We start from the raw sequence: 21,684 nt of genomic DNA on the forward strand, positions 1-21,684 counted from the left end.
CTTTACCTAAATGGGAACGGGGAGAGAAACCGGCCCTCGAGTTCTGAGAAACGCGTGCGGTGCCTTTTAACTACGTTGTTTTTCATGATCTGTAAGTGACGCTGAAAACAGTGGAAGAGAGTGACACACAAACCTTCATTCCAAAAAATCAGAGTACATGTTGCACTCCCGTCTTTGCTGCTTGGGATTAGCTTGCACGCAGTGGTTTTGAGTTGAAATCTGTAAAAAGCTCACTGGCAGAAAATGTAACTGACAACACACTTCAGGATGCTGTTTTCCAGAAAAAGCAGAAGAGCATATACTTGCAGCCGTACGTTTATAAACCCAAATAATTTTTTGCCTTTTCTGATTGTTATTAGTGTAGCTTGGTTGACCTTTTTTTGCCCTTTTCAGCTAGAGAAATTCATGGTTTCCAGCAGTGGTAATGACTTATTGGCAGAATAAATGGTGTTTAGGTTTAGGTTTCCTTACTTGAAATAAATTACTAGAAGTTTCTTATTTTTCACAGAAGTACTTGTAAACAGGCACTGTTGATTAGAAAAAAAAATCAGAGGTAAAAGACTGCGAGGGAACCAGTCACACGCTACAAAATCCTTCAGAACAAACAGATATCTAGCACTCAAAGTGTCCTCTGGACATGACTGAATCAAAGCTTTCCCTTAAATCCCTGTCAAGGTTAATCTTAATTATATATATATATATATTAAATATATATAATCTTAATAATACTTAATAGTCACCTCTCAAACTCTTTCCTAAAAACAAAGGCAGAAACTGCACGTGGCATCAATTGACGTAACCATTGGAATAAAGACTCACTTTTCTGGACTTCCCATTCCAGGAGAGACTGTAGAAGAAAACATGAAGTGGTGTTCACACATTTGAATGCTGCCCTAGCTGCCTCAAACCAGAGGAAGCTAAACTCATGTCACCTAAAGCGAGAGAAGAAAATTGGCTTGACTTGATTTGCAAAAAAAAAAAAAAAAAAAAAAAAAAAAAAAAAAAAAAAAGGGGGGGGGTGGCAGGGGGGAAACATTCTCAACAGGAGTTCAGGTACGCGGCAAGAAGTGTCAGGACAAACACGTAGAGCACAGAAACTTGTGGAGCAGGCAGGGAGAAGGTGCAGGCCAAGGCCAAAAGAAAGGCAAGAAAGGGAAGATAAAATATGGATTAGAAACGACTGGGAATCCGCGTGGAAAAGCCAACCTATAACCCAAAGAATGTCCTTGTCTCACTTCCCTGTGCCACATCCAATGAAGAACTCAGTGCTTCAGACCTGAAGGAAAACAGTTCTCTCCTTACCATCCTCAGCAACGCAGCAGTGACAGCAGGAATCATCATCGTTCTTCCTAAAATCCTAGGACAAACCTTCCAAGGTAATGGCAGACAACCATGGCTACCAGGGGCTCTGCAAGAGGAAAGGGTGGCTCAGCCACCAGCCTCAAAACCAGGTGTTTATCAGCCAAAGGGAAGCAGCCTCTGCCATAGACCCCACAGCCCGGGAAGAGCTGCAGAGCTGGCAAGGGCTGAAGTCCAGTGGGAGGCTTTTGTGAGCCAAACTTCCCAGCCGAACAAGCCCGGTACGGAGCAGCAAAGCACAGCATAGTTTTTGAGGGGGCCACCAGGTACCATGGATCACTGTGGACAGGGTGGGGTGGTGGTGGGAAATCAGTCAGATTTGTACCTGCTGGGAGAATGAAAAATACTGGAGGAGGAAAAGCGCAACACTGGAAATTCAGAAAAGGCTGCTGGACATCAGGCAGAAGCAGAAACATAGATTCTGAAGGTTAAGCCAAGGCAAAAGAAACCATAAAGTGAAAAGACATTGTGACAGGAAAAAGCGAGCGGGCAGTGGGGCCCAAAGCCAGCAGAACACCCCAGAATGCTGGGGAAAGGGAACCCAGGGCAGTGCCTAGAGATAACCATGGGGCAGAGGCAGTTTGTGATGGTTCATAAAAAGAATTATTGTTGGGCAACTACTTTCAGATCTGGACTTATTGCCATTACCGCCTCTCTCCAGCAAACAGAAGTTATAGTACCTCCACCCAGAGCAGCAGGAAAGACTCCACAACTCTCCCAGCCAGCCATGACCCGTATTGTACCTGGCAGCCAGATCACAAGTCCTCAGCTGCCCGGGGCAGCCCCCTGGTGCTCAGCTATGTGGTAGGAGACTTTGGAGACGACCTGAAAGAGTTCCACTCTCACCCGGACACAGTCCTGTCAAACAGTACACTTACCTGATGTCTCCACAGGACCACGCTGCTCCTGGTCCCACACTCCTCTCTTCAGACACACACTGCAGGACAGCATCCTCCAAACGCGTTGCTTGGTATCGTGCTTCACAGGGGTCCGCTCCCCCGGCAGGATTTACCCCTGCCAGTGCCTTGGCTCAACTGTCCCCACGCCTGGCCAGGCACCCACTGTCCTGTGGCACACCAGCTGCAGAGCAGACAACCTGTGTGCCCTGGGGCAACCGAGTGTGACTGATGGTGAGCCTCTTCTGGTGACCAAGGGGTTAAGGGACTGACAATCTTAATGAGAATGATCAGCTTACTTAAGTTAGCCTATATGATTTACAGGAAATACAGAATCTTTAACAACCTAAGTAGTAGAAAGACATGTGCGTGACAGTACAATCACAATGCCCTTACTGCTCTTCGACGTGAGATCGCCTCGTTCTACAGGCAGTAAATATGGTGCACTGCTCTCTCTACCCTGAGGAGTACCTTCAAGACCTGGATCTGACCTTACTGCAAGCCCAGGGTCTGTCCCTGGGCAATTCCATTCCTGACAGTACACCACGAGACAATTATTTCCATGGTACTCCCCCTCTCCTCCATTCCTGCGAGACAGACCCCAGCACTGCAACAACCCCTGCCCTTCCCTCGTGCTATGGCAAGGCTGGGGCCGCTTTCAGCATCACTGCATGAGTGAAATGCCACACGAGTACAGCACAGCCTGCTTTCAGCTCCTCTAGCAAAGCAGTCACGGAAAGACAGTGGAGATTGTGTTCAGACCAAAACATCCCAGTAGGATGAAGTACAAGAACTGCATAAGCTTCAATATGACCGCGCTCAAAACCACCGTATCACTTGGGAACGCATATATAGTAGTATTACAATTCTAAATACACCATCTGTTAACTGGCTCGGACTGTCAGCCTTGACACTTGATCTCTAGATGGCACTATTTGAAATATACAACTTTTTAAAACCAGTAATGTTTCAAAGTGCCATCTGCTGGTACTTTTACTATTTACATGCAGCTATTTTGGAACAGTGAAGGCATCCCCTATGCTTTTCAGTTGGCAATACCTCCAGCCCCAAAGATTCACAGCACCTTATTTTTATTTTTTTTATTTAATATCATGAAAGTGGTTTGTTGCATCTACACCCCAGAACACTTAGTTATCATTTTGACAGCCTGGCAAGGAATCACCAGCTTTCAGAAATGAAGGCAAGTATTCTGATCACATATGGATGCCGGTAATTTAACTTTTTAAGATGGACCAAACGGCAGCACTTTAGAGTTCAGCTGGAGTGCAGTGCTCTACTTTTAAAACCTTCTTAATCACAAGTCTATATTTAGCTTCATAATCAGGTCAGGAGATCCGTGTCTTTCTGCAAAATTAAGTCCTGAAGTTACCATGTTCTGATGGTTACAATCTAGAAAGTAGCTACTACACTTAATAACTCCATTTATAATCTTCTCATAAAAAAGGAAAAAGCTGTCAGTCTGTTCTCCACATTTCTCCAGCAGAAAGATGGCTCTTAAGGTCAAAGCTATTTAGAACCTGGAGGCACAACCTCAGCAACAGTGACTATAAAACAGCCACAGCCCTTTGCGTTTAGGGAAAACTACCTCAGTAAAAACGTAACATCTGAGAGCTAGTTGCCTGTATTTACCCAAATCTCAAAGATTATTTTAAAAATTACTTACAAATGACAGCAACAGTTGCTGTCAGGAACCGGCTGAGGTCTGTTTAAGCTTTCTGCACAAGCTTATAAAAATCCACATTACCTGCAATGAGTCCATCAACCTCTCCAATTTTGTGTGTGTCGTCCCCCCCGCCCCTCCAATTCTTTCTGCATTTTCTAAATTCCCAGTTCTTCCTTCTGACATTCTCTTCCCCACTTCTTCCTGCAGGACCCACAGAGGCACAGCCCCATGTGAATAAAATACATTTGCTGTGAATGACTAGGTCACTTTACTAACTTGAGGCTATCAGATCAAAAATCCAGTTTAAGCACAGACACAAACTGCACAGCTGGTCTCAGGACAGCAACAACCACTACCCGGATCTGACACTGTACGTCAGCAATATGTAAATTATGGCCACACGTCTGCTCCACCTTGAAAACTGCCCACTTACATGCAGCTTCCTGAAAGGGGCAAAAGTTTATAAGACACCAACCATTCAGAGACAACACAAACTTAGTTAATGAAAATTTATTCTTTCAGTAAGTCATAGCCAGCTCTTACGCGACCAGGGCAGAAGCTGTTGATGATTCGCTAAAAAAAGAAAGAGAGAAAGAAAAAGAAATATTAATTGCAAAGGCATTTTTTCAAACCAGTTGCCAAAAAAAGTGCTTCGGTTTAAAGCTTTACCAGTCGTGAGCTTAATCACTACCTGTTTAAATTTTTTTTTACAATTACAGCATAAAGAAAAATTTCACCCTTCCTTAGAAACAGAAACACTAGGATAACAGCACAAACCCATATATTCAAAAACCTAACTAGATGAATTTGCACCTTTTCAGAAAAAGAGCTCACCCTGATGTCTATGGGAATTCTCCTACGTTGGTTAAATTTTCCTAGAGAAAAACTCCAAATGACTTTCATTTTTGCCACGGCTAAGCCATTTCTCAATAAATTTTTAAAGTAGCATGAACTATAAAAGTATCTGAGTAAGAACAAGAGTTTGTATAAAGGATTATAGAAATTATCTAGTAGCGACTTCTCTCGTTGAGACAATGGTTTTTTCCAAGTGTTGTGACAGCCATTTCACCCAGCAATATGTTCCGTTAATTTATCAGTTAGTATTTATGGAAATCCCTATTCTTTGCTGCCTGGTTTACCTATATGCCTGATCATAATTCACTCTTCATCATTTGAACAGCCCCAACACATTGTTTACAAAACCTACAGTAGGTGAAAATAATAACGTAAGAGAAGACTTACTACTTCCAATTGGGCGGCAGCACTCTCTTAGTTTTGTAGTAGCGAGCCAACCTATGGATCCTGCTTTCAATCAGAATCAGGCGGAACTTGGCATCTTTGTCCTTGAAAAGAAAGTTACATTACAACCAAGCACTACTTTGACTTCTCAATGACGTACAATTCAGATGAGCTTTCATAATGTAAAAAAATCCACAGCTCCTGCTACAAACTCCACACTCCCATTCCCAAAGTCTGATGAATACGGTAAAACCATGTATTTCTGGTCCTGTTCTGATTTAAGCAATGCTTTTAAGATCCTTTTCACAGACAAGGACCATTCTCCTTCATCAAAATACCTCCCCAAACCATTAAGTTTACTCAAAGAGGGTGGCTAACACGAGGTACGGTAAGTCTTTGCTTTGTCAAGCTGTAAAAACAAACTACTGTATTATTTGAAAAAACAAACACAGAAAGTTGTCTACTTAAATTAGTACTCACCTTTCTGTTTCTCTCAAGATGTTTGCGAACAGCAACAGCTTTCTTAATCAAGTGATAAAGATCCTCTGGAAGGTCTGGGGCCAGTCCCTTCGATTTAAGGATTCTCAGAATTTTGTTGCCAGTAACAAAGCGAACCTGGGCAACACCATGGGAATCCCTCAGGATCACACCTGAAACAAACATTTACATTGCACATTGAAAAGAAAAACCTTACACACACATAAAAAAAATATCTTGTGAAACTGACCTTAAAATTACAAGATATGCAAAAAAAAGTCCTCTCTAAATTAGAAACCTTTCTGTTGGAAACTGTGAACAAGAGGTAGACAATGAGCGAGCAAAACACAACTTAGAGAAGCTGAAACACTTTATCAGATAGCACTTAACAGACAACTAAGCCACCCATCACACTTGGGCAGGTTAACACATTCAGTGCTACAGTATTACTGGGAAATTTTCAACAGGACTCATTAAAGCTAGGTATTCAATCACCCTGTTCTCTACAGTTAACAAAGATGTCATAGACATCTTTACTCTAAAAAAAATAATGTATAGTACCATAGGGATCATTAATACTCTCAGAATTTTAAGCAGAGCTCTAGAGGGGTCCAAACTATAGTTTACCAACTGATCTATTATGTAGCTCAGTAAGCTCCTAAACACAGGGCTCCTAACACTTGAGATGAGATGTCAAGTTTTTCTCCAAGAAATTGGGCAGACTAAACTTCCCTATTAACAGTTGTTAGTGGCCATCCTTAAGGACAGGTTAAAAGATCAGATGCTTCAATTTTCTGCTTGAAAAAGAAAATACTCAACTACTTCATCAAATACGCGCCTTGCAAGAATGAGACATACTATGTTTTTAGTAGTATCCACACAGTGAATACGTAAGTACATCAGGAAACCTGTATTTTCGTAGCATGTTATTAAACACAGGTTGAAGGAACCTATAATAATTACATTATAACAGTCAGAAAAACGTGTTTTGACTCCATTTAGGAGTTATTAATAAAGCTTACCAATTTGTGAGGGAGTCAGGCCTTTTTTAGCCAGCTTGTAGATCTGTTCCTTTACATCATCAGAAGTAAGTTTCAGCCACTAAAGAAAATCAGAAAAAAACCAAACCCACACAACTGATGAAACCTGCTTAACACAGAGGCATAGGCTAGCTGTACAAAAGCTTTTTATAAATGGTAGAAATAGATGCTTTGTAATGCTTGAAAAAACAATCAAGAACTGAAATTGTATTTCTAATGATACAGAAACTTTTTTACATGTTATGAAATTACAGTGCTAGTGAAATACAGTGGGGGAAGGCAGAGGTGAAGGAAGAAAGTCTCTGTTTAAAACACCCCATATAGCCTCCAACCAGCTGCTTTATCATCAGTTTACTTTAACTGCCACACCAGAAGCATGAATACAAACTAACAGAGGGGGGAAAGAAATCACTGTTATTGGGAAGGAACTCTAATTGGGCCTTTGACAGAAACGCAAAATTGAGATCCATTCAGGCATCGCTCAGTAAAGCGCCTAAAGATTAGTGAGAAGTACACAAATTAATTAATAAATGAAAGAAATGGATCTAGTCAGACAGAACTGTGCCTTTTCTGTTATTTCTGTGTTAAACTGTGCTGATAGAGCCACAGCTTCTGCAACTGCTCAGGGGAAGACAACACCAACAAACCAGGTAGCCTTTACTCTTCCAATGAGCTACAAAAGCTCCTAGTTTTCTTCCTTTTAGTATTCACAGTATGAAATAGAAAAGCACGGCAAACAATGTATTTGGACGTGCACTATATATTACAATGCAAACCGGAGTACAAATAAAACTACACAAAAACCCCACAGGATTTTTTAAAACAACTGTAACATTTGAACATCCTAGTCATTGTTAAACTGTTTAGCCATCAGCAGTACTTCAAACAGCTTCACATTATCTTACTTTAAATTGCATCTCTTTATTTTCATGTTTTGTGCTTCCACTTCACGTTTCTATTTAACTGTTTTTCAGTACATGCTTTTCCACATGCATCATAAATAGATTTTTCTGCCAACAGATAGAACCTAAGCACCTGATCTTTTAGCAGACAAGTAAGTGTTTTAAGCAGAAGTACCCGGGATGAACCAAGGGCATGCTGAAATTACTTAAATTAGTGCTCTGATCAATCAAATTACTGTTGTAAATAGCTTAGAAAACAGTCGGTTTATTCCACAATGGCAAAGGCCAAACTCGAGCATGAAGAGAGTAATTTCATCTGTAGGAATCAACATCATACAGGCTAAAAACAACTGAAGTAATACTTAAATAAATAATGGAAGGTACAGAGAGGAAAAGAGAATTTTTTGCCCAACGAATCTCGACGGGAAATGATACTTGCTTCTTCAATATCGCAAAGAGAATAGGCTACAGTAGGATTTTATCAGGCCAGAAGTTAAAAACGATGACACAAAATATTACAGGTCTCTTCGTTTTGCTTCCTTTCCTGAGCTGTGCTAAGGGAACCGGACTCGGCACTGAACGCCACAAGGCAGCCGAAGCGCTCTCAGGGCGGCGAAGTTACTTACCGTGGGCACGCTGCGTCTGTAGGGCAAGGCTGACTGGGACAAGCCCTTTCTGTGGGGAAGAAGCAGATCACACGCTAAGCGGAGCCGCACGAGCTAGGCTGCCCTGATACAAGGCGGCCTACTGCAAGCGCTTCCTGCAGGGCCGCGTCCAGCCCGCACGGCCAAGGCCTGCGGCCTCCCTCCTCGCCTGGAGACACTGCCGCAACCAGTGCAGGCCACACCGGTACAGCATCGGGAACAGGAGTCCAGACACCACAACCATGGCCCTGCCCGGGGCCAGCCTAAGGAACGCGCTCCTCAGCGCCATCCCGAACCTTCCCCCACCCTGCCCCGCCATGTCTCCACAGCCGCCTGCCTTCCCGCCCCCCCCCCATTCCCTACACAGGCCACATCGCTCCCCTAGAAGCCTTTCTGCTCCCGCACCCCTCGACAGCGCCCCATTAGCGCCCGCGGCAGCCCTGTGCCAGCCCCATACCCCACCCCCGGCCCCTTACCCGGGAGCGTGCATGCGACCCATGATGGCGGCGGAGGAAAAGAAGGAGGCAGGCGAGGCGGAGGCCCTCACAGCCCCACTTCCGCAGGAAGTGGCGCCTCCGCGCCTAGCCCCGCCCCGCCCCGCCCGCTAGCCAATCAGTGGCGCCGGGGCCGCGCGGCGCACGCCGCCAGCCAGGAGACCGGCGTGCACCGCGCGCGGCCAGGGCTGTGAGGGGCGGCGGGGCGCCCGGCCCCGACCCGACCCCCTCAACGGCCCCAACGGACAGAGGAAAAAACTCCACGCATTTTATTTTATTTTTTCCTCAGAGTAGTGTTTAATGTACTTACAGGACAGTTACGGAGTCACATTTAACCCGACGGAGGGCAATATTGTACATCTTTATTAACGAGCTCGTTTAATTAAAGTATTTGGTTCTTACAGATATATAGACAAACTCATCACTCTCGCTGAATTTCATCACCTGTAGCACTACCCGGTCACAGTGTGGGAGGGACGGCGGCGGTGCCAGGCCGAGGAGAAGCCAGCACTTTAAGGCAGGTGAAGGGGAAGCTCTAACACAGCCCGAGTTGTAAAAATAGAGAAAAGAACTTTTTATCAAAGATCGCAACATGCTTCCAGAGACAGGTAGCTGTAAGATCGTAAAAAGGCAGTAATAAAAATTTCAGTGCAAAGTTCTAGGTTAATAGAGAAAAGGAAGAGGTCTTAGCGCAAGCTCTTACTCTGAAATACCAAAACAACGTCTGTATAGACAATTATATTCCTGGCTGCATAAAAGATTTTTTTTTTCTTTTCATTAAACAAGATACAAAAAGCTGTTAAAACTAGGTTTTAAGCTACTTAGTGTACTGGTAAATTCCGCCCTAAGTGAATATTTTCCTCTTCCACATCCATCTTTTTTCTTTTTTTTTTTTTTTTAATGTAGTACATTGAAGTCTTATTGCAACAATCACTTTTTCTTAATTGAGACTAGTGCAAAGAGGTGCAAGCTTGGTGCTGTTCCTCTACACGTGAGGAGAGGCTAAGGCCAGATCCCGTAGACAAAATAAAATCCATGACCATAAAAAGCTTCAGCCAGTGACTATTTTGAAGAGGAAGGGAAAGGCACAAAATGAGTTAAGCTATGAAGAAGATTAAATCAGAAGTCAGGACAAGTGCTAACAATAATACAGTACTATACATTTTTTTCAGAGTCCAGACAACTGTTAAAACTGCAAATCATTTTTTAAATGATTTTAGTTTATTAGTATTTTGTGCTGTAAGACACTGTGCTTTAATAGCAAACTGCAAAAAAGGCAGTACATATTGCTTTCATTTTATTTCACAATGGAACGTTTCACAAAAACAGTAGTCTACTTTCCTGTGTTTAAGTGACTTGTGATTCTAATGATGGAATGGAGTAAGTCTCAAAAGCATCAAGTGAGCAGGAAATATATCTAGTTAGTTATATAGTTTATTATTTACAGGCTATATACTAAATGAAAAATATGCAAAAGATGCCTAATAAAACTGGGATGTGTTAACGCCCATTAATATCAACCCAGTTTCTAACATTCAAGATATTCTTAGCTTTTTAATTGTAATAATTCCTACGAAATTGGACCGTGAATATTTTAGGCACCAAGAGATTCAAGTTTACTTCTCTCTTCTGTATTGAAGGGAGACTGGTCAGTAGCAGGGGAAGGAAAACTGGATTATGAAATAGGTTTTTAGCGTTGGGTATACAGAAGGCTTTCCCTGTATTGTGTCTTGATTCATAGTTGCATATTTTACTTTAAAATTTTGCTCATGGTCAGTGGTGATAGTCTTGTCTTGCTTCAAGATTTAGTACTCAAGAGAAGCATGTAGCTTTATTCTACAGCTTTGTTTAGAAAGAACACGATCATCCTAAAAACAGAGGAAGATAAATAAGAAGTGCAGAAACACCTGTTATTTAAGTAACCAGTGGTATTAACAGAAGACAGTAAGTGACATTTGTTCTCCACTGTCACAATATAGTTCAAATCTAATGTTCCTTGGAATTAAGTATTTTTAGTGGAATTAATTCTTACTGTGAGTGAGAAATAGTGTTGCTGTAAACTGTTAAAAAAAAAAAAAGTGACCAAGTTCCTCTCTCAAAGCCATTAATGCAACTCATTTCTGGCCTGCAATTCATCCAGCAGTTGTGCTTTTTAACTAGAGGCCATCCTTTACCTGGAGGTACAGGTGCAAATGCCTCTTTGGATTAAGACATTTCAAAACACTGAGGAGCTGGGCACATTTCCTACGGCACCACATTCAGCCAGCTTTCATTCAGTTTTTGGAGATCATGGGTAGAAGACGGGATAGAAAAAAAATTTTTGTAAGTTGCACTAACTGTGAAGATCAGTGAAAGTGATATTATTTGTAAATAACATGTCAAGGAAGAGACTTCCAGTAGGACCTGCAAGGTATCAAAATATGAGAATGCTTCCCCTTTTTAAAGAGCTGAAAGTTCACATGTATACATATTTAAATACCAGAAATGAGGTAAAAGAGAAGCATTTGAATTATAAGGCACCATTATTTACAACTTCCATTATTGGCACTCACTCCAGTAAGTCTTAGAGAAGCATGAATCTGGGATTAAATGCAACGCTAAGGAATTTTTCCAGCCCTTCAACCTTCATTTCTACAGGTGTGTGTGAAGTCACCAAAATTTTACCCGTCGCTGCTTCTGTGGTGTCTAGTTAGTAGTGGGAATGTAATCCTAAAATATGTCATTTCTTTGATGTTGTCCAGCATCATGCCATGGATGACACAACACAGGTAAGAAAAATTAAAAGCAGAAATTCACTATATCCACGGGCCTAATGATTAAGTTATGGTTTAACCAACCAGCATGGTCAAACTGTTCATCTCACTTTCATGGATGGTTTAAAAACCCCTTCCTTTACCCACAACTCAAACATTTACAATGATGCTTTGATAACATCGCATAAACATAAACCAGGTTTTCTAGAAATCCTCCAAATTAGGCTACATGAACATTGGTCCAACATATCTGTTGAAATGCAGAGTCTCTTATTTTAAGATGTACAAATTATCTTCAAGTAGGAAGATGCACAAAGCACAAGTGAATGCAATTGTTCTGGTCTTACTCAGGTGTAGAAAGGAGTTCACAGATAGGGTACAGCAGTTAGTCGATACCAGTTAACAGTCTCCTTGCTCAAGTTGAAGTCCTTTAGTGAGAGCGTAATTCCACCCAAGAAAAAGTTCTCACGTAACGATTCTGCACTGAGCACACTTAACTGAAGTTCTCTCTGTTTCAGAGTCTCCATGCTATATCCACTGTACACAAGCTAGAAGGTAAGAAGTCAAGAATTTTTTGGTTAACCAAATGAAGTTGCACAGATTGCCCTTTCTTCTGCCTGCCTAGCCTCTGACAGATGTCTTAACTGCACATTATGGCCATTCAGTTTATCTGTTTCTCAGAGGATGAGCTGAGGTACATCCATATTTTATTTTGTGCTCCCAATGATAGGCATTTAAAAGGACCGGTGTTTTTAGATGGAAGCACTGATAACCTGCCAAGACTTCTGAATTCATTCTTCTCCACATTATGAATCAGTGAATCCAGGGCAGGGGGATCTTTAGTTTTAAGATTAAGATTCCTTTCCTTCTCATCACTCCTCAGAGTCAGTCTGAGAAATTTCTGCTTACTTGTAATAGTATGTTTACCTAGTCAGTTGCTTTGGTGGTTTTGTTTTGGTTTTTTGTTTTGGTTTGGTTTTTTGGGTGTTTTTTTGGTTTTTGTTTGTTTGTTTGTTTTTTAAAAAACAGGGCACAATGTTCCTCACAAACAAGTTTCTTTTCCATCTATATATCTTCACAGATTTTTTAGACAATATTTTAATTACTGCTTAGAATAAGAGACAATAGTAAACCATAGGGAGTTACTGCATAAATTTTAACTTGCCATTTCATTGAAAGTTGGATTTCTTGTCTTCCGGGAGATTTTGGTTTTCCGTTTGGATGTTTTGTGCGTGTCTGGAAGTAAGTATGTTTTCACATAGGGATTTGGATCTGCACCATCTTCTGTAACCTACAATCCAAAACCACGACAAGTTAGAAAACAAGCTAATGCACACCTGGTTGAATAATTATTTTCAAGTATCTAGACTTTGTAATCAAGCTAACCAAAAGCAAAAGTTAATTAATTTGGCAGCTGGAAGATTTGGAGGAAGAGCTTGATGCAGGAATGATGGAACTAAGTCAAGAAGGCAATTGACAAAGTGGAAAGAGTTTTTGGCAGTGAGCTCTGCTTACCAGGTCTTTAATATGCATCACCATGATAAATAGAGTGCTATTTCTATATGATATGGATAGCTTCACTTCTCCTCCCACTTTGCCTGAGGTAGGACTTGATGGACTTGCATCTGAAAAAAATATATAATTATTTCCTCTGCAATATTTGTACATTTTCATCAGTACTACACCACCTTATTATATATGAGGAAAAAAATACAAGCCTTAGACCAAGTTCAGTTTCTGATTTTATTTCTAGTTCCCTAATAAGGGGGCAAGGCCATAGGTTTTGAAGAATTTTGCATTCTCTTTTAAGAACCAACTCGGAGGTTTAGAGTAAAAACTTGAATAATTTAATCAAGCCATAAGCAAGCCCAAGCGATCACATATATTGTTGCAGTTTCTGGTATGTTTTTATTTCCTTGAAACTGTATGCAGGCACATTTGGAAAGACAGTGATGCAAAGCTTTCAGTGAGGGAAAACTACAGTTAATTTAAAAAAAAAAAAAGACTTTTTTTTTTAAAAAAATCACATTGTAAAGGTGTCATACTGTAGTTATCCGTTTTATAAACATCCCCCAAAAAACATTACCTACCTGTAGGTCTGGCTATTCCGTCTATTCCTTCCACTTTTTCATCACGAAGTAATGGATGGAAAAAAGTATAAACAAGATCACACTAAATTTGGAAGAAATGTTACATATTAGTTAAGTGTTAACAAGCACCAAAGTCTGAAAGGTTGCATTGGATTTGCTTAAGTTATTTGAACTCACTTCTGCCACCTCTGAAGAACTGTTCATCAGACTCTGTATGTAGCTGTTGAGCTCCACTTTTCTTTTAGCTGCTACATCTTTTATGTGTGTTCTTCCCAGAACCATCTTATTAGGAAAGCTGTAAGGGAAGAACAAGATAGAGTTTTCAGTTAATTTCTCTGAAGTAAGTACAGTTAGATTTCACTGTCATTTCCATCCTGAAGTGCTGATACACGTTTGTTTTTTTTCATGGCAATTGTGAGCAGAAACGGCATGCTGATAAGCAACAACGTTATAGAAAGGCAAGGAAACATTTATAGGTAATTGTTACAAGTGATACAACACACAGACTAAAGACACTGAGTTGCTCCTGTGGCTCTCCTCCTTAAAAGTTAAGGGACAACAGTTTTCTCCCTTAATTGCCAACTTTGAGGTCTAGCTTGCCCCTCGGCTGTTTCTGTCTCCATTTCAAGCTATTTCTTCCTCCACCCAGCTGGGAGCAGTTTTGTTGCTTCTGTTATAATAGTGATGAGTGAGTTAGGAACATACCCTGGTAACTTCCAAAGAGGAAAGAGAATGCCAAGTTTGTTGTGGAGCTCCTGGAACTCATCAAATGTTCGGAAGACAAATGTTGGCTCAACTTGCCCTTCTCTTAAAACTCTGACTACATAAATCTGTCCAAAACACAAGAAGACAAAGATAAAAGTAGTAACAATATTATAGAACTGACAATATAATTTGCTTAACAATTAACTGTTTCTACTATGGTAGTCCTTCTCCTGCATACATATCCCACTAAAAGGGTTTGTATTTTATAGTAGAGTTAGAATTTTAAACAGCCCTACTATAATGCAAAGTAGCATCACATGATCTTCCCATAACATAGATCCACATCCAACAGGGGGATAAAGGTAGTTAAGGCCAAGGTGTCTGTGTTCTCCCTTTTAAGCCTCATTGTAAGTTCACACCATATAGCAAGTGTACAAAATTTTACATCAGTGCAGGACTAGATCTAGACATGTATCTGTGGGGCCAGAACTACCACAAAACTTTTCAGGTGTGGACTATGGAGGAAACTAACGCCTAATTTTTTTCAATCTAATTCTCTCAAGATTCTAAATGATTCCACTTTTAAAGTGATAATTTGGTGGGCAGGTGCAAGTGCACTGCATTATACAAGAGGAATTTTTAGAAATTCCAGTTCCAGGATGCAGTTATTCACATTATTGTGAAAGGGAAATGAAGGTTGAGAAACTGCACAGAAAATTCAATTAACTGGAGCCATTTTATGGGCAGATGGGTTAAAGGTATAGTTAAAAAACGTGCAACTGGGAAGAGGTTTAAAAATCTAGACAGAAGGAGATATCTTAACAGTTTCCTGGAAGAGGCTGTTTTGGCTTAGACCAGGAGTGCTGAAATACATATATAATACAGTGATTCAGCACAAAGCTCTTCCTCACTTCTAGTGTTATTCAGCTTTGTTCTACCTTCCCTACCTGGTGTCTTACCAGATTAAGACATTTACAGTAAATACAATTTGGAAACAGATGTGCATATATCAATATAGCTCACTTTTTAAACAACTTGAGGAAGACATAACTTGAGCTGACTATTCTAGGCCAATAAACAGCAGTAGAGAAGTAAAAAAAAAAAGAAAAAGAAAAAAAGATGGTTGCACATTTGCATAGGAATACAAACACAATAATAATACAAGTCTTAAAGTGTAACCCAGGTCTATCAAAATCCTGAGGGCACATTGTAATGCTTGCTGCCTCTAGTGAGACTGGCTAGGAGTGTAGGTGCATTAATACAGGAAAGGATACTTTTACTTAGGAGGAGCAAATACAACTTTAATGGAAGGTCAGAACAAAACCAGAGTGTTTGACTTAATGACTCCTATTCAGGAAGGAGCCACTTTACAGAAGGCAGCTACATAAGCCCCTAAACATGACTCAAATCCCCATTTTTTAAAAATGTCTCCACCAACGCTACTTCTGTCCTTTCTGTTCCCTTCTAGATCCTTTTCAAGAAGTGTCTTAATTTTCAACAATATTATTGGATGCTAAAAATACCATCCTGTGGCTGGTGTACCTTGGGCAGCAGCTAAGCACCCACACAGCTGCTTGCTCACTCGCACCCCCTCACCAACGGGACAAGGGAGAGAAGAGCAAAAGCAAGAAGACCCGTGGGCTGAGATAAAGGCAGTCCTTGGGAGAGGAGGTGACGCAAAGACAATCTCTCACCACGTCCCACAAGCATACCTGTGCCCAGCCAGCCTGCAAGCAACAGCCACCTTGGAAGATAACACCCTCCCATCGCCTGCTTTCTTCTTCTACCCCCAGTTTTTGTTGTCGAGCATGACATTATATTCTATGGAGTATTTCTTTGGCCAGTTTGGGTCAGTTGTCCCTGCTGTGTCCCTTCCCAACTCCTTGCCCACCTACAGCCTACTCACTGCAAGGGAAGGCAGGGGCAAAGTGGAAGAAAAAGAGAAAGCCTTGACACTGCACAAGCACTGTTCAGAAACAGCTAAACCAACCACATGTTATCAACAGAATTTTAGTTAAACATCCAAAACACAGCACTGTGTGGGCCACTATGAAGAAAGATAACTCCATCCCAGCCAGAGCCAGTACAACTCTGTTATCCCCTGGGAAGCAAGAAAGCTGGCCCATTCCCAGTAAGATCTAGATTTCAATTATGGGTTTTGTTTTTACTTTCAAGTCATCCACAGTGTGGCTCCGTCTTGGGTGTCAACAGTGGTGTAGGTTTCTAGGCTCCCATTATAGCCAATGCAGTCAGACTTCAGAGAACTCTTCAGCTCATCTTAAATGTGATATTAGTGCCTAACTGGACAAGTAAGTATCTATAGCTGTATTTACTAAATCTCTGTCAATAAAGGGAAACTACTTGTCTACTTCGAAGCTAGCTACTTAAACCTAAACAAGGCAAGTTTCCCCTGGACTAATTCTCTGTGATTAAGTACTGAACTTATGGCAAGAAGGAGAATGTATCTTGTTGGAAGAAAGTGCACAGTATCTTCACTGCATGGAAACAGATTCCACACACTTACATAGTATTTATCTGGGTTATATCTCTTCTGGTATGTAAACACAGACACTTGTTTGATTCGGCCATCTTGTTTAAGAGAATATGTTTTAGCAGAAAATGAGAGGATGGGTTCATCATTAGAAGGTAGACCTGAGAAACGCAGCTGAGCCAAATTATGAATGAAGAAATTAAACTTTGTGGCCACACTTCCCAAACTGGATTCAATCAACCTAGAAAAGAAAAAAAAATAATGTCAAAAAACACCTATGAGGACAGGCTGAGAGAGTTGGAGCTGCTCAGCCTGCAGAAGAAAAGGTTCCAGGGAGACCTTATAGCAGCCTTTCAATACTTAGAGAGGGTTTATAAGAAAGACAGGGACAGACTTTTTTGTACAGCCTGTATTTATAGGACAAAAGGGTAATGGTTTTAAACTGAAAGAGGACAGATTCAGACTAGATATAAGGAATAAGTGTTTTATGATGAGGGTGATGAAACACTGGAACAGGTTGCTCAGAGAGCTGGTAGATGCCCCATCCCTAGAAACATTCAAGGTCAGGTTGGATGGGGCTTTGAGCAACAAGATCTAGTTGAAGATGTCCCTACCCACGGCAGAGAGGCTGGACTAGATAACCTTTAAAGGCCCCTTCCAACCCAAACCATTCTATGATACTAAATTGCATGCATACTACTGCCATTTCCCCCATATATTTAAATGAAGTACAATGACAACATTTTGTAACACATAGCAACAACTCAGTTACAGTATATGCACACCCCCGCTTGCTCCGCTGGAGCACCATCCCTCCCTCCTCAGCGTGCAAAAGCATTTCCTGAAAGACAAAACTTCTTTACAATGCATTACAAGGTTCCCACCATATACACTGCTCTTAAGCAATTTAGGATGTATTCAAAATGCAAGTCTCAAAACAGCCAAAGAGAATTGTCTGCTCTCAGTATTCCAAACCAGTTTTTGGCACAAGGTTACTCTTAAAGGCAGCAAAGTATTTTAGCACAAGCATTAATCTTATATGAAACTGATCTTATTTATGTCATTCACTGGTTAACTGATATTTTATGATTGTACAGTGTAACTATTCAACTTCTACAGATAACGTTTGTGAACATCCTTAGTACGTTTTTTCATAGCAGAAAGCTCCCATTGAGAGGATGATGCTGGGAGATATTTCAGTTTTCACTTATCCAGTACCTTGTAAAGAAAATGGTAGCTTCTGCATCTGTTGTTTGGGGCTGGAGAGCATCCTGGACATACTTCAAGTCCTGAACCCCACTTAGTTCTGGTAACCCAGAAGAAAGCATCTGCAAGAAATTAAAATTTAGAGTTTTAATGCAATAAAACCAGTATGATTTTACATTGAATGAATAAAACTCTTAGGCCCTCAAATTAATTTGAAGCTGCAGTAAATTGCTAAATGCTAACAGCGATAGCCAACGATTGCTTATAATCAGCAGTTATTCACCATTTCTGCTGAATTAGAAGCAGTTAAAAACACTTTCCAGTGTAATTTATGGTATCATCTTAGTTTTAAGTTTTCAGGAAACAGTGAGATAGTAAAAAAACTTTAAAAATTCCAAAATACAGCCTTCCTAAAAAGTACATCTAATGTTTCTGGCTTTTGAAAGCACGCATTAAGAGTTTCTGCAGCATAAAAAGCATAGCATTTAATACAACCCACCATGACAGATCTATCTAAATTGAAATTAATAAAATGATTACCAATGAAAGTAGGTTAAGGAAGAGGCTTGCATGCTTCCTTATCAAATTGTAAGCTTGACAACAGAGATCCACGAACAACTGAAAGCGAATAGTGGGTTTTTCACCACCATTAATGACATAAGCCATATCCGATGTTAGCACAAAAGGAGCTCGATCCCTGTTCAAAGAGCACAGAATTCGTAAGTTAATTATAAGGTCTATTCACTTTGTCATGTGCTTCCTCCTCCCCTCCATCTCCACCTTGAAGTAACGATATTAAATTAATGCCATTTTACTTTTTTGGGCTGGGTTCAGCTGCTTAGTGCTATCTCAGATTCCCAACACATCCCCATGGTACTGGACCTACAGCAGATCTCCTGGAGTATCACTTGGAGGCCAGGTTACCATCTAATGCCTTCCATCGCTCATTTCTGGAACTCATTACACGCTAAAACAAATTTAATGACTGTATTATCACCCGACTGAAACATAAATCCTCTATGCTGGATATAGATTATCTTCCCCTACACAGCGGGGTAGTAATACAAACTTGCCCTTCACTCTTTTCTATAACATTGATATTCACTATTTTTATGAGCCAGAGCCTGTTCTCATTTGTTTCACACTCAGATATTCAGATGACATAAAGGTTCTGGCACTCAATTTCTCATTCATTGATAAAGTTTACCTAACAAGCATGCAATATATAATTGCATGAATATAGCTAAAAGAGGTGAAACTACACTACAGTTTTATCCAATATTCCTGGAAATGACACCAAGATTTGTGTTAGATGTAAGGATCCCAAATATCAGTAAGAAGTTATATTAATCTTTTCCTGTACCAAAACACTTGGCTTTTATAATTATTGTAAAGAATTTCCCATTGAGATTTGCCAAGTCTGCACAGCACAAAGTTCTTAAGGAATGAATGCAGTTTGGAAGCATTGAAATTAAATGATGTTTAGGAGACCAAATTCCTTATTTCAATCCACCAGTAGAGAGAACAGTAATTTTATTTGAAAGCTATGCCTATGTGCATTGACTTAAAACGGTTCCAGAGATCAGAATATGGAAATTGGAAGCTGGAGCCTTTTCAAAATTAATTCTATACAGGTAAGTTTGATGTATTCTGGAAACTCTGTGGTTAAACTGGAAGATACTGGCTTCATAGTGAGAACAGCAGATAATAGCAATTAAGAGTTAGTGCTTAGAATTATAATGCTTATGAAAATATACTAAAAATCACTTCATTCTCTACATTGCTTAGCTACAGAGAATACCTTTTAAAGCTACCAAACATTTGCGCATGACCCAAAAATTTTCCAAAGTCAATGTGAAACATATGCCCTGTGTTTCGGAGCATTATGTTATCATTGTGGCGGTCACAAATTCCCAGTACGTAAGTAGCTACACAGCATCCTGCACAAGAGTAAATGAAGTTTTCTGAAGCCTGGGAGGGAGAGAAAAAAAAAAGTTAATTGAGATCAATATCAGTGGGAAAACAGCATTCATGCATTCAACAGTGCAAAATCCAAGCCAGGCTAGACAGGCCCTAAAATTTGCTTTTTTCCAAAATAGTGTTCTTCAGATAGCTTTGCAAATACCTTTAGATACCACGGTTTCCATCAAAAACTGTTGTTTTGTTTTTTAAATAAATGAAAGAGAAAAGAGGAGTTGAAGACAAATCACAAAAAGAAACAAATGTTACCAGAGAAAAGAAAAAGATACAAGACTTATTTTTCCAACGTGTTGTAAAAGCATTGTAGCCAAAATAAAAGATTTTATTTTTTTGAATCCCACGCGCTTGTATGAGAATAGGCCACTGCTCCTAAATTACATAGAAGCCACCATGCCTTCCTATCTTAAATTTGAAGTATGCTTTTTCTATATCCAATAAAAATTCCTTATGTGAATAATGAGAATTCATCTGGCTCCTTTTTAGTTATATAAGGGATTTTCATTCACTCTTTTTCAACTATATGAAAAAATTAAGTTTCATAAAGATATAAACAAAAAATTTCCGTGGAAGATCTGGAATAAGAATTTCATTCCTTCATAAGATAAGACTGTATTTATCCCTTTTAAAATATCTTCAAAAAAGAACACCACTGACAAAAAGTTACCTTTTCATATTCCTCCTCTGTAGGATTATACTTTCGCAACCATTCTGCCAGAGGCTTGTCTTTAAAAGAACCTGTCACTCCATATTCCACTTGAATTTTCCTAAGTGTATCTGAAGCAGGAACAAGCTCTACCATGCCTTTATGGAAAATATAACAAAGTGTATTTAACCATCTCCTTAAGTTACACTGCATTTTCATTATTCAATAGACACTTTCTTGACAACGATGGCTTTTATAATCTTAGACTAGCTTCTTTCAAAACCCAGTTAGGTATAAAAATAGTGCTATTAGTCTACTAAACATTTCCACAGACTATATTACAAAGCATACCATGAAATGCATGTAGCAATCCAAGTTAGGCTTACTTTACTAGAATTATGGTTGCTAGAATGCACATATAAATTATACTTTGAATAATTACTTTCTACTACATAAACCAGTATTGGTCTATACGCAATAACTGCAAAATATTTTGATGCTGACATTTCTCATACACTGGCACTTAAGTAATCCAGTAACTTTCTGCTGTCAGGTGTTGAAACAGACCAGACTGTTGCTCCAGAAATAAAGCAGTGGGCTTCACATGTGGCCTTATTTTGGAGATACCATTTACTAAAAATATTTGTATAGCTAAATCATAAAAGGAAAACATTTATTTGATTAACAGAATTTTACTTCTATCTCGGCAAGAGCTACTAAAGGCAAATCTGTAATTTACATCCATTTTTCTTCTCTACTTCAATCCTTCAAGTACTTTAGGAATACTAAAATTAACAGCAACAAAAAAAATGTAACATGCTGTGCAATCATGTCATCTTTCAAAATAGGAGGAAAAGCCATCTGTTTCTCTAAAGAGCAAGTCCTACATAAATAGAAGTTTTTGCTTAGTTTTGCCAAACTAAATTTCCAATGTTTCCGTGTATTTAAGAGTTTTCATCATGCTGTTCTAGCATCTGACTGAAGAAATACTTAAGTTATTGTTTATCCTCTTAAGGATCTTGTAGTTCCTATGGGCTAGCTCTAGAGAATTCAGGAAAACTAGCAAAAAGCACGTTCAAGG

General features: G+C 39.9%; 2 protein-coding genes across 4 annotated transcripts in view; both read right to left on the bottom strand.

The window, feature by feature from the left end:
* Positions 1-4,434: 4,434 nt before the first annotated feature.
* On the bottom strand, positions 4,435-8,833 carry RPS13 (ribosomal protein S13). The gene is made up of 6 exons (XM_063333861.1): positions 8,718-8,833; positions 8,224-8,272; positions 6,678-6,756; positions 5,659-5,828; positions 5,182-5,282; positions 4,435-4,512 (listed from the first exon to the last, which is right to left on the bottom strand). The coding sequence occupies exons 1-6, from the start codon at positions 8,738-8,740 to the stop codon at positions 4,479-4,481; spliced, it is 456 nt and encodes a 151-aa protein (XP_063189931.1). The 5' UTR covers positions 8,741-8,833; the 3' UTR covers positions 4,435-4,478.
* A 156-nt stretch (positions 8,834-8,989) lies between these two features.
* The window catches only part of PIK3C2A (phosphatidylinositol-4-phosphate 3-kinase catalytic subunit type 2 alpha), a 53,991-nt gene continuing 41,296 nt past the window's right edge, over positions 8,990-21,684 (bottom strand). For all 3 annotated transcript variants that reach the window (XM_063331638.1, XM_063331639.1, XM_063331636.1), the window contains 11 exons: positions 20,625-20,761; positions 19,782-19,951; positions 18,521-18,677; positions 17,993-18,102; positions 16,808-17,015; positions 14,284-14,408; positions 13,756-13,873; positions 13,579-13,660; positions 13,004-13,113; positions 12,654-12,779; positions 8,990-12,036 (listed from right to left, as the gene is read on the bottom strand). In XM_063331638.1, the coding sequence (XP_063187708.1) occupies positions 11,854-12,036; positions 12,654-12,779; positions 13,004-13,113; positions 13,579-13,660; positions 13,756-13,873; positions 14,284-14,408; positions 16,808-17,015; positions 17,993-18,102; positions 18,521-18,677; positions 19,782-19,951; positions 20,625-20,761 (1,526 nt within the window). In that variant the 3' untranslated portion in view covers positions 8,990-11,853. The remainder of the gene's footprint in view (positions 12,037-12,653; positions 12,780-13,003; positions 13,114-13,578; positions 13,661-13,755; positions 13,874-14,283; positions 14,409-16,807; positions 17,016-17,992; positions 18,103-18,520; positions 18,678-19,781; positions 19,952-20,624; positions 20,762-21,684) is intronic.

The sequence above is a fragment of the Chroicocephalus ridibundus genome, chromosome 4 (assembly GCF_963924245.1).
Source record: "Chroicocephalus ridibundus chromosome 4, bChrRid1.1, whole genome shotgun sequence".
In the NCBI taxonomy this organism is placed as follows: Eukaryota; Metazoa; Chordata; class Aves; order Charadriiformes; family Laridae; genus Chroicocephalus; species Chroicocephalus ridibundus.

Coding starts and splice junctions, on each gene's coding strand:
- RPS13 (XM_063333861.1), bottom strand. CDS start 8,740: ATGGGTCGCATGCACGCTCCCGG. Junction 8,273..8,717: donor GGTCGCATGCACGCTCCCGG/GTAAGGGGCCGG, acceptor TCTTCCCCACAG/AAAGGGCTTGTCCCAGTCAG. Junction 5,283..5,658: donor ATCTTGAGAGAAACAGAAAG/GTGAGTACTAAT, acceptor TTTCTTTTCAAG/GACAAAGATGCCAAGTTCCG.